Consider the following 12,889-nt stretch of genomic DNA (forward strand, 5'->3'; position numbering starts at 1 on the left):
CTGTTGCTTTTAAGATGATTTGCTATTTTTGCTGCAGTTTTATCTTAGGCGATCCTAGCACCACTGCTCACTGCTTCAAATAATGCGAAGTTGGCTAATACGAACTTATCAGATGTTCCTGATAACTTTTGAACCATAGCACCATGCACTGCCATCAGATAGCAGAACATTTTAAATGATTAAAGTGAATCACAAAAGGGAACTCAGCCAATTATGGTAAACTCCTGAACAACACACTCAAGATGATGGAAGAAATCAGCAGATTAGACAGTATCTATGGAGAGGAATAAACATTCAATATTTTGGAGCTCCTCATCCCCCTACCTTCTTATTCGGGCTCCTGCCCGCTTCCTTTCCAGTTTTGGCCCGAAACATCGACTGCAGAAATTTTTTGTGCTTATGGTAAAACACTTTCAGGTTCAAGCAATTAATAATGTGCCTTGACTATAAAGCACTCCATGAATTTTACTTCAAAAAATCTGGGCTTAAGATCTTTGGGATTCAATTTTGCTTCACTTAGGGCTGATGAAAATTTTTTCCTTATCAGAGAATTAGTAGAAGTCCATGAAATCTGATATGCTCCATTTTTCTCTTAGTGTGATGTTGGAATGCATTTTTAAATTGCCAACCAGTTGGTTTTCTGTTCACTTTCCTATTTATCATTCACAGATGAACCTTTAGTCAATGTACCTTCAAAATAAAAATCCAACCACATCTGAAACACGGACTTGAGGACTTGAGTTTCTAGGGAAAGGTTGAACAGGTTCGGACTTTATTCCCTGGAGTGCAGGAGAATGAGGGGAAATCTTATAGAGGTATAGAAGATCATGAGAGGCTTAGATAGAGTGAATGCAGGCAGGCTTTTCATTATGAGGTTGGGTGGAGGTCATAGGTTTAGGGTGAAAGGTGAAATATTTAAGTGCACTCTGAGGGGGAACTTCTTCACTCTGCAGGTGGTGCAAGTGTGGAACAAGGTGCCTGTAGAAGTGGTGGACACGGGTTTCAATGCAACATTTAAGACAGGTTTGAATAGGTACATGGATGAGAGGGGGTGGACGTCTGTGGACCACAGGTGTGGATAGATGGGACTAGGCAGAAAAATAGGTCAGCGTGGACTAGGTGGGGCAAAGGGCCTGTTTCTGTGCTGTTGAGCTCTCTAACTCTGACTGGAAACATCAATATGTGATTCTGAGAAGCAAGTTACAAGGTGATTACTGCTTGTGTGGTTATGGCGTATAGCATCACAGCACAACCCATGAATGCCAATATCAGGCAAATGGATTTGTGTAACAGGTCTACTTCAGATGCCTTGAGGATATCATGAAGAGCTGTGTATTTCCACGATTGCTGCCGCTTACCTCGCGTAAGAGGCCAAAGAGAAGCAAGGACTATTTGATTTGCAGTGTTAAGAATCCTTTACAGCTGAGGGAGAAATCAGGAATATCTTATATTTCGATATGTTTTCTAATGGTCATTCACAGAAAAGAGCCTGAAGGATGTCATCTTAGCCAAGAGGCGATCCTTGACTGTGAGTCAAAAAGTCAAACAACATAGAAGAAGCCACTTCAGCCGACCAAGTCCATGTCAATTATTCTGCACTCATCTATACTCATTCTATTCAGCAGCATTTGGTCCACAGCCTTCTACAATGCAGGATAGGATATGTACATTGATATTTTGTTAAATTAAAGTTTACAGAGGATGAGAACCCACAAAGAGAAAACTGGACGAGTCTAATCTGGAGGTGTTGCAAAATATATTACATGTTGGGAGATGGCGGGGTAAGCGTGTGAGGAATTAGAAATGACTGGAGTTTGGGATATAGCCAGCGTATGCAAAATAGAATATCTTAGGTTCAATTTGGATACTATAAAATAGAAGTGTTAGAAATACATAGCAGGCCAAACAGCATCAATCAAAAAATACATCTCAGGTTGGGAATCTCTCAATTGATTGGGGGAAACATTAAAGCTGTTTCAAATCAGTATAGAGACAGGTCAAAGATGGAGGAAACAATATAATCAGCAAAGGTCTGTGATAGTGGAAGGTATAAGACATTAAATACAAAAGAAATCTGTGAGTCAAGGAAAGCCTAAGAACGTGAGCAAAAGCTAAATCTAGAGAAAAACTGAATCAGATTTATTGCCCTCACTTGCAGTGTAGAGAGATAAAAATTACAAAAACAAACAGTGCAAAAAAAAGGGAAGAAAACGGTGTTCATGAGTTCATGAAATCTGACAATAGTGGGAAACTGTTCCTGAATCATTGATTGTGGGTCTTCAGACTCCTGTACCTCCTCCCCAGTGGAAATAATGAGCGTTTCCCAGAAGGTGATGGTTCTTAGTGATGGATGTCACTTTCCTGAGGCACTATTTCTTGAAGATGTCCTTGGTGGTGGGGAGGTTTGTGCCTGTGATGGAGCTGGCTGAATTCTAATGATGTTCCTTTATTTAAAAAGGGCAGCAGGGTTGAACCAGGTAACTACAGGCCAATGCCACTTAAGGTAAATTTTGGAGAAAATTCTAAGGGATAGGAATTGCATACATTTTGAAAGGCAGACGATCTTTGGGGACTATCTGTATAGTTTTGAGCAGGGAAATCCTGATGTCGAGTGGGACTTGTGTTTCAGATTCATAGTTCCCTGATAGTGGCAGCATGGGAAAGTAGGGCAGTGAAGGTACCTGGCATGATCATTGTCAAAGAGAAAGGCTCAGAGTATAAAAGTCGAGGTATTGTGTTGCAAATTTAAAGAACACTGGTTAGACTGCACTTGAATATTGGATGTAGCTCTGGTTACAGCACTACAGGAAGGATATTTAAAAATTTTTTTTAATTTACGGAGATACAGTGAAGAATAAGCCCTTCCAGCTCTTCGAGCTGCACCGCCCAACAACCACCGATTTAACACTAGCCTAATCATGGGAAAATTTATAATAACCAACTAACCTCTCAACCAGTGCGTCTTTGGACTGTGGGAGGAAACCAGTGCACCCGGAGGAAACCCACGCGGTCACAGGGTGAACATACAAACTCTTCATAGACAGCGGCAGGACTTGACCCAGGACTGCTGGTTCTGTAAAGTGTTGTGCTAATCACTACGCTATGCTCATGATGCATTGTGGTTGCACTGAGGAGAATGTGGAGAAGATTCACCAAGATCTTCCTCTGCTATAGCACTCCATGACCTTACAGAGTTACTGAGTTGTAGAACACTACAGCACGGAAACAGGCTCTTTGACCCACCTAGACCACACTGAACTATTACCCTGCCTAGTCTCATCGACTTGGATCAGGACCCTAGCCCTCCATAACCCCCTCCCATCCATGTACCTATCCAAATTATTCTTAAATTTTGAAATCAAACTTTCATCCACCACTTCCGCTGGCAGTTCGTTCCACACTCTCACCACCCTCTGAATGGAGAGGTTTTCCCTCATGTTCCTCTTTAACAGTTCACCTTTCACCCTTAACCCATGAACTCTGGTTGAAATTTCACCCATCCTCAGCAGAAAAAAAAGCTGGCTTGCATTTACCCTATCTACACCCTCATAATTTTGTATACCTCTATCAAATCTCCCCTCATTCTCCTTATGAATTATTTATGAGTTGGACCTATATTTAAGAAAAATAGTTTTACAAAAGGCAAAATAAGATCACTTCTAATTTCATTAAGGTCACTTAATTACCAATCAAATCCCTAAATATCCTAGCGTACTTCAAACAAAGATCACATGAATTGAGTTAGAAAAGGCACAGTTTGTCCACTCTGTCTATGCCCCTTATCATCTATACACCTCTATCAAGAAATGTCTCACCCTCCTTCACTCCAAAGAAGAAAGCGCCAATTTGCTGAACATTCCCTCAGAAGACATGTTCTCTAAGCCAAGCGGCATCCTGGTAAATCTCCTCTGCAACCTCTCTCAAGCTCCATATCCTTCCTACAATGAGGTGACCAAAACTGAACACAATGTTCCAAGTGTGGCCTAACCAAAGATTTAAAGAGCTGCAACATTACCTTGTGCTCCTTGAACTCAATCCCCTGATTAATGAAGGTCAGCACTCCATAATACGCCTTCTTAACCACTCTATCAACTTGCAGGGAAAATCTGAGCGATCTATGGATGTAGACTCCAAGATACCTCTGATCCTCCACACTGCTAAGAATCCTGCCAAATTCAAACTTCAAACATTAACAGTACTTCACTTTCTGTACGTTCTTGAGATTGTTGGCAAGTTGGCTGCAGGGTTGATCAGCAACTGAGAACATGTGGACGTTCCAACCCAGTGTCAGGACTAGTGCAAGCCGACAGTCAAAGTTCAAGTCAGATTTACCGTCATATGCACAAATATTGTATACAGGTGCATTGAAAAACTTGCAACAACATCACAGGAACCATGCATCATATTAGCAACATTCACAAGAAAAATATAAAGTAAGCATAAATTATAAACTGTAGTTGAGAGGGTGAATAGTTTCAAGTTCCTTGGCGTACACATCACCAGGAATCACACCTGGACTGTACACACTGGCTGTGTGGTGAAAAAAGCACAACAGCATCTATTTCACCTCAGACGGCTGAAGAAGTTTGACAAGAATCCCCAGATCCTCAGGACTTTTGACAGGGGCACCATTGAGAGCATCTTGACTGGCCGTGTCACTGGCTGGTACAGGAACTGTGCTACCCTCAACCACAGGGCATTGCGCAGAATGGTGCTGACAGTCCAGTGCACCTATGGATGTGAACCTTCCTCTATACAGGGCATTTATACCAGCAGGTGTGTAAAACGTGCCCGGAGGATCATCAGGGACTCCAGCCATCCCAACCACAAACTGTTTCAGCTGCTACTGTCTGGCAAACGGTACTGTAGCATTAAGGCCAGGACCAACAGGCTCTGGGACAGCTTCTTTCACCAGGCCATCAGATTTATCAATTCACATTGATCTGATTGCATATCTGTCCGTACATACATGTATATGAAACAATTATGTATACAGTCTTAGTGTTTGGGCAATATCCTCCCACATTTTCCTTCCTTATTGCTTGTACATAACGATGGAGATACAACATAAAGATTTTTACCCCCTTGGATATAAGAAATAAAATAAATACAATACAAATACACAACTTTTACAAGAAGGAACACAATTAGAAAAATGAAGAGCAACATATGAAAATGCTGGATGAACTCAGTAGGTCTACTCGAGTACAAAGTGAAAGAAGTAAGTTTTAAAATAAGACCATAAGACATAAGAACAAAACTGGGCTCTTTGGCCTATCAAGTTCGCTCCATCATTCCATCATAGCTGGTTTATAATCCCTCTCAAACTCATTCTCCTGCCTTCTACCCGTAACATTTGCTTCCTTAATAATCAAGAAGCTATCAACCTCTGCTTTAAATATACAAAATGACGTGGCCTCCACAGCTGTCTATGGCAATGAATTCCAGGGAGTCACCACCCGCTACCTAAAGAAATTCCTCCTCACCTTTTATCAAATGTCTCTGATAACATCTTAGGGCATATAAGCTTCTGAAAATTTTGTTCACCATGTCATGTAAGGAATTACACTTTGCAGCAAAAGAATTAATTGAATTCAAATGCCTTGCTAATATGGGAAGGAGAGAAAATAAACGTAATTTGTGTAGAAACTGCAGTTGTCTATACAAAAACATGAAGAGATAGTTATTCTTGATCAACAGAGCAAGTATGCAATTACCTTCTTCAGAAATATCTTCAAGTTTATCAAAAATGGGATTGTAATTTTTATTGTCTTGTGGTCCCTCCTGCAAAATAAGAACATTGAAACAATTATCAGTCTGGCATATAGAACACATATCTTCATTCCAAGCTATCATCAGATAAATAGCTTATACTTGGGGAAATGCTGTCGTTTTGTAACATGATGTCCAACGGAGCGCGCAGTGCAGAATCAAATATCGCTGTGATGATTGTATGTTCTAGTATCAATTGTTTGGCGACAATAAAGTATAAAGTAAAGCGAAAAGCATCTCTAGAAATCTTACCAACACATACAGTATGATCAGCATACCATAAAAGAAGACAGTTGGATAAATAATCAAAAGCTCAGTCAATCATTAGCTGTTAAGAATTGCCTTAATGAAAGAAAGGAACATAGAACAGAAAAAATACCCTTTGACCCCTCTAGTCCACGCTGAACTGTTATTTTGCCTGGTCCCACTGACCTGCACCTGGACCATAACCCTCCATACCCCTCCCATCCATGTATTTACCCAAAGCTCTCTTAAAAGATGAAATCAAACTTGTATCCACCACTTCTGCTGGCAGTCCATTCCACAATCCCACCAAACTCTGAGTGAAAAAGTTTGCCCTCAGGTTCCCCTTAAATATTTCACCTTTCATTCTTAACCTATCACCTCTAGTCTACTTTCACCAAAGCTCAATGGAAAAAGTCTGTTTGTATTTATCTTATCTATACCCCCCATAATTTTGTATACCTCTATCAAATCTCCTATCATTCTCCTATGCTCCAGGGAATAAATAGGTTCAATAGGTACACTTAATGTCAGAGAAATGTAAACAATATACATCCTGAAATTCTTTTTCTTCACAAACATCCATGAAAACAGAGTGCCCCGAAGAATGAATGACAGTTAAACGTTAGAACCCCAAAGCCCCCCCCCAGCTCACCTCTCCCATACACAAGCAGCAGCTAAATTCCTAACCTATTCAACCTTTCCCTATAATTCAGACCCACATGTCTCAGCATCATCCTTGTAAATTTTCCCTGTACTTTTTCAATCTTACCGATAGCTTTCCTGTAGGCAGGTGACCAGAACACACACAATACTCCAAATCTGGCCTCACCAATGTCTTATGTAACTTCAAAATAACATCCCAACTCCTGTACTCAATTTATGAAGGCCTATGTACCAAAAGCTCTCTTTACAATACTATCTACCTGTGACTCCACTTTCAAGGAATTATGGATCTGTAAGCCCAGCTCCCTTTGTTGTACAGCACTGTTCAGTTTCCTACCATTCACTGTATATGTCTTACCCTGGTTTGTCCTCCCAAAGTGCAACATCTCACACCCTTCTGCATTAAATTCCATCTGCTGTTCCTCAGCCCATTTTTCTAGCTTGTCCTGATGCCACTGCAAGCTTTGATAGTCTTCCTCTGTCCACTATGCCTCCAATCTTGGTATCACCTTCAAATTTAGCTGATCCGGTTTCCACATTATTCATGGTTGATATACAGTAGATGACAAAAACATATTTTGCTAATGGCATGCCAAGGACATATGAGGAACAGATTTTAACTGAGAAAGGGGTGGCATTTTCTAATCGGTATATTATTTTACTGTGGTGTCATTATGAACCAGAGTCCCTTTAAACTTGTGCTTAAGTGAGCAAGATTCTGTGCCAAATGCTTATTCCACTTACAGTATATGATGAAATAGTTCTGGTTGTAAAACAGTTCTTGTAAAACTGGGATGTAGATATCACTTCTCTGGGAAACTGAGATACCTCAACATACTGAGTTAGCTTTTCTGATTTCTCATATATAGCAATGGGACATAGGATGTATGGTTTCTCACTGTGTTTTGAAGGTGTTATGTTTATATTGTGGAAATGTTGATCTATATACTCTACAGATTAAGCAGTTAATTCATTCATTCAGGTGCCCTGCCATTCGACGTGGACGATCATGTCTCTCCATCTGTCACGGTCCCTGACCCTCTGAATTTTAGTTGTTGCCTCCTCTGTTTCTAACCATGATGTTATTCCATCTATCATTTTCATTGTCTGTCTGCCTCTGCTTCTTTTCCCTTCCAGCTTTCCAGTTGTAACTAAATGTTCTAATGTCTCTCTTCACATGGTGTGTCCAAAGAATTTTGATGGCCTTTTTTCTGATTTTTTAAGGAATGTATGTTTTTGTTTTCGTTCTCTGTAGAACTTCTTCATTGGTTATCCTGTCCATATATGATATGCATAGCAGTTAAACCCACCCTTTTAAAGCAACACACACAAAATGCTGGAGGAACTCAGCAAGCCAGGCAGCATCTATGGAAAAGAGTACAATCGACGTTTCGGGACGAGACTCTTCTTTAGGACTTGAAAGGAAGGGGAGATGTTAGAGTAAGAAGGTGGGGGGGGAGGGGAGGAAGAAGTATAAGGTGGTAGATGAGAGGTGAAACCAGGAGAGGGGGAGGGGGTGAAGTAAAGAGCTGGGAAGTTGATTGGTGAAATAGATAAAGGGCTGGAGGAGAGGGAAATCTGATAGGAGAGGATAGAAGACCATGAAAGAAAAATAAGGCGGAGGATCACCAGTGGGAGGTGATGGGCAGTTAAGGAGATGATAAGGAATGGTGAAGGAGAGGGGTGATGGTAATTGTTTAAATGAGAGAAATCAATGTTCATGCCATCAGTTTGGAGGCTACCCAGACAGAATATAAAGTGTTGCTCCTCCAATCTGAGTGTGGCCTCATTGCAGCAATAGAGGAAGCCATGCACTGACATGTCGGAATGGGAATGGGAAGAGGAATTGAAGTGGCTGGCCACTTTTACAGCTTGTCTTTGTTGCAGCAACTGCTAAAGCAACATAATCCTGAATTCCTTTCAAAATCCTGAGCAACAAAGAGCCGATTATCTAATTATCTAAAGTTGCAATATGAAAACAAACAAAAAATCATAGCAATTATAAATACAAAATGCAATTCTATAAATACAATGTACAAATAACTGATCTGGCCATAGATACACAAGATTTGCTTATATACATTGAGCGATTATAGGTATTACCATCAGTAGGTGCAGGGTTATCAGTAGAGAAGGTGGCTCTGCAGAATATGATAAAAGCGAAAAAGTGACTCTTGATAAGAGGAACTCTTCTTGGCAAGACATAAGGAAACACAGTAGGACAGTGACTGTGTCAATGTAGACATTAAGTGTGGAGTGTAAGTGTAAAATGGCAGTGCAAGGGGAGATGAAGGGTGCTGAGTGCAGTAAACCATATATATATGTTGTAACTGGGTTACCTGTCTGGACACGCCCCTCTACTGACTGCTCCTGTGGCTCCTCCCACAGACCCTGAATAAAGGCGATTATGCCACTGCTCCTCCCCTCAGTCCAGGGCAGATATTCAGCATGGACGAGGTCCCATTTTACTGTTAATAAAAGCCTTTCAGTATTTACTCTACTTCCAGTCTTTTGGGGTAATTGATAGTGCATCACTGAGTGGCTGTGGAGAGGAGTGGCTGAGGTGTATGTACTAGTGGTGAAGGATATCATACTGAAGCTGTCTTGAGGTCTAAGGTGACTGCATTCAGTATTGCATTCCCAAAACACTGGAGAATCAGGAAAATCCCATGATTAGTGTACAAGGCTAATGCTTTGCAACAATACAAGGACAACTTTGGAAACCATACATTCCTTAAAATTTTAAGGATGGCAAATGAAATGTGACTTTCAGTCGATGTGAGTGGACTCGAAATAGTTAAGCCGGTGTGCTATTTTCAACTGAGCTGTGAGCACAAGGCTACTCCTTGCATTACATATCACAAAAAATCAGAACCAGCACTGATTTTTCGTAGCACTTCTTCAAACAGCTTTTGAAAGCTTGAGGGTTGAAGAAAATGTGTTTGAATTCACAATGAATCGGGAGGGAAAGAGATTTAAAATCTGTTAATAAAGATCTTGAAATGATTAAGTAAATGATGTATTGATGACATCTTACCTGAAATAGAACTGCCAGAACAGCAAGACCATCTGCTTGCATCGCTGCATCTTCAAAACTTCCATATTTGGAAGCATAATGAACAACATGCATCTGAAGTATTAAGGAGAACGAGTTACCTCTGTGAACATCTCACTTACGATTCAAGTGTGGCTTTATGCACTGCATATTGTTATGATAGTGGCTATGATTAATGGTCTGAGTAAGACTACATGTACAAACAGTGCAGCTGTATACTTAAATAGACTGCTCACTCATTTCCAAGCCTCACCGGGCACTTTGTCAGGTCTCCACAGCCGCCTGTGGCAACGAATTCCACGGATTCACTACTCTCTGGCTGAAGAAATTCTTCCTAATCTCCATTCTAAAAGGACGTCCCTTTATTTGAGGCTCTATCCTATGGTCTTAGACTCCCTCATCGTAGGAAACATCCTCCCCACATCCACTCTATCAAGGCCTTTCAACATTCAAAAGGTTTTTTATCTGCATATTCAAATATATTCTTTTAATATCAAAAAGCAACCAATTGAAAGATCCCCATAGATCAGGCAACATAAGTAAGTGGAGGGATGGTTATGTCTTGTATTGCGACACAGTGTGTAAAATAAGGGTTCCCAACCATCTTTATGTCATGGAGCCTAACCGTTAACCGAGGGATCCCTGGACCTCAAGTTGGGAACCTGCTGGTGTAGAGGAAAGATGATCAGTATAAAGAGGTGAGAGGGAGGGAGGCGACGGGGCTGGTAGATGATGGATGGAACCAGGTTAGGTAAGGCTTGATGGGCCGATAGAGCCTGGTGGGGGAGGGTGAGTCGGGAATTTAGACAGAGGCTGGTGGGTGATTGGTGGAAACAGAGGAATTCTGTAGCTGTAAGAGGATGAACTTTAAGGATGACTTTTACTGCACAATCATATGACTGGCTGCTTTCTGGTTTGCAGCTATAGAATCATTCTCAGCAGAGGCTTAGAGAATCAATCTGGGGAAGCCCTAGGGATAAAAAAAAACCTATGCGGTGTTGCAGCTCCTAAATCTGTCCAGGTTTTAACAAGGTTACAAAGAAACCCAGTTCTGAAGATCTGAAGCATTAACTCTGTTTCCTTGTTGTGTGTGCCATTGTTATTTCAGATTCCCAGTCTCTACTGGTGTGCTGTTTTAATTTTCACTATGTTAACATTAATTAGCCTCATTTAAAAAGATATATATTTCATGGAATTCTTCCCAATTCGAGTCAGAACCAGTACCTGAAGTGCAAAGATTCTGACAGGAATCCTGAGGCAAGGTAACAGTCAGTGGTGTTCAGATGGATCAGGAGGTCTAGAGGTCTAGAGGTATCATTGGCTGATGGTGGGGAGGTCGATGGGTGCAAATTTCTGCGAGGATTGTCAAAATACAGTAGTTTACCGAATTTTATCTAACACAAGATCAAATGCTTGTATTCCTTACCTCAGCAGCATACTGTGTACCATCCACTGTGTGCTCTGACCCTGGAGAGCCCTCTGATCCCCAGTGAAAATGCAGCTGAGCTGCAAGATAGATCTGTGACAACCCACTGCTTATGGCCATTGAATTTGGGAGGGAAAGTTTAACTTGAAAAACAAAAGCAGAACAGTATTATCAGCCTTTTCCACTAACCTGTAGGGAAACCATAAGACCATAAGATATAGGAGCAGAATTCAGCCATTCGCCATACCAGGTCTGATCTGACATTCAATCACGGCTGATTAATTTTTATTCATTTCCCCTTCTCCCATCTTGACCCTATAAATCTTCTGACGAAGGGTCTCGGCCTGAAACGTCGACTGCACCTCTTCCTAGAGATGCTGCCTGGCCTTCTGCGTTCACCAGCAACTTTTATGTGTGTTGCCTATAAACCTTAACCCTTTTTCCCTTCAAGAACGTATCAATCTCGGACTTAAATATATCCAGTGACTTGGCTACCATAACTCTCTGTGGCAATGAATTGACAGATTTATTACCTTCCAGCTTGCACCTTTATTCTGAGGCTGTGCCATAAACTCTAAACTCTCCATCTAATGGAAACATCCTGTCCAAGTCCGCCTTATATAGGCCTTTCAGTATCTGGTAGATTTCAATAGGACTTCCCCAATATCCTTCTGAACTCCATGGTCAGGGTTATCAAACAGAGTTATCAAACATATATTAAGACTTTCATTCCTGGGATCAATATTGTGAACCTCCTATGGACCCTCTCTAGGACCACTACATCCTTCTTTAGATATGGGGCTGAAAATTCCTCACAATATTCTAACTGCAGTCTGACCAAAGCCATATAAAGCCTCAGCAATACATCCTTAATGTTATATTTTCTAATGTGTTCTAACATTGCATTTGCTTTCTTTACTACCCACTCAACCTGGAAGTTAACCTTAAGGAAATCCTGAATTTGAACTCCCAAGTCCCTTGGAACTTATTTCTGAAGTTTCTCAGAAAACTTTTCTTCTCATTTGCAAAAAAAAATCGATACTTTTATTTTACTTCCTGCAAACGTGCAAAAAAATCCTATCAAAGTGCATAACCCATAACCAAACCATATGTGAAGACTCTGTCAGTCTAACACTTTAAAATCGTGCTGACAGAAATCTAGAATTAAACAATGCTTCTGTTCTAGACATGCTTCAGTACATGTGTTAGTAAAAACTAAAGTCAACCTTGTCAGAGAGATAAAAAAGTTGTTGGATTAATTGAAATTTCAATAACTTTCACAAATTGTACAAATTTAATCTCGAATCTTGAGCCATTACCAAACCTTAGCAAAGAATTTTACATGGCATAAAATTAGGCCACCTGGCCCAGCGGGCGTGTGCCCTTCACACAAACCTGCACACACTTTTGTTCAATTGATTAGTTAACTTCCTTCATAAACTGCCATGTTACATACAACAAGTCAGTGATGAATACAGCAAGTTAACAATCTGTAAAATGATTTGTTGTTTATCTACTTCATTGCCTATAGCAAGGGTCCACAGACCCCTCGGTTAATGGTTGGCAGCATAAAAAAGGCTGCCAAACCCTGGCTTATAGGACTGGAAGACAAAATTTGGTCTTCAAGTAAAGTGATGGGGAGGACAGTATATTATAATGAAATGTGTTACAAATGCAAGTTTTGGTGCGTTCGCGAATTCTGAGAAGGACGTAAAGAAACAGCTAAG

General features: G+C 40.7%; 1 protein-coding gene across 2 annotated transcripts in view; it reads right to left on the bottom strand.

Moving 5' to 3' along the window:
* ca9 (carbonic anhydrase IX) overlaps nucleotides 1–12,889 on the bottom strand; it is a 94,161-nt gene that overhangs the window by 59,851 nt on the left and 21,421 nt on the right. For both annotated transcript variants that reach the window (XM_072252401.1, XM_072252400.1), the window contains exons 4-6: nucleotides 11,163–11,305; nucleotides 9,719–9,811; nucleotides 5,718–5,784 (exon numbers count right to left, since the gene is read on the bottom strand). In XM_072252401.1, the coding sequence (XP_072108502.1) occupies nucleotides 5,718–5,784; nucleotides 9,719–9,811; nucleotides 11,163–11,305 (303 nt within the window). The remainder of the gene's footprint in view (nucleotides 1–5,717; nucleotides 5,785–9,718; nucleotides 9,812–11,162; nucleotides 11,306–12,889) is intronic.

This window comes from Mobula birostris, chromosome 3 (genome assembly GCF_030028105.1).
Source record: "Mobula birostris isolate sMobBir1 chromosome 3, sMobBir1.hap1, whole genome shotgun sequence".
Taxonomy (NCBI): domain Eukaryota; kingdom Metazoa; phylum Chordata; class Chondrichthyes; order Myliobatiformes; family Myliobatidae; genus Mobula; species Mobula birostris.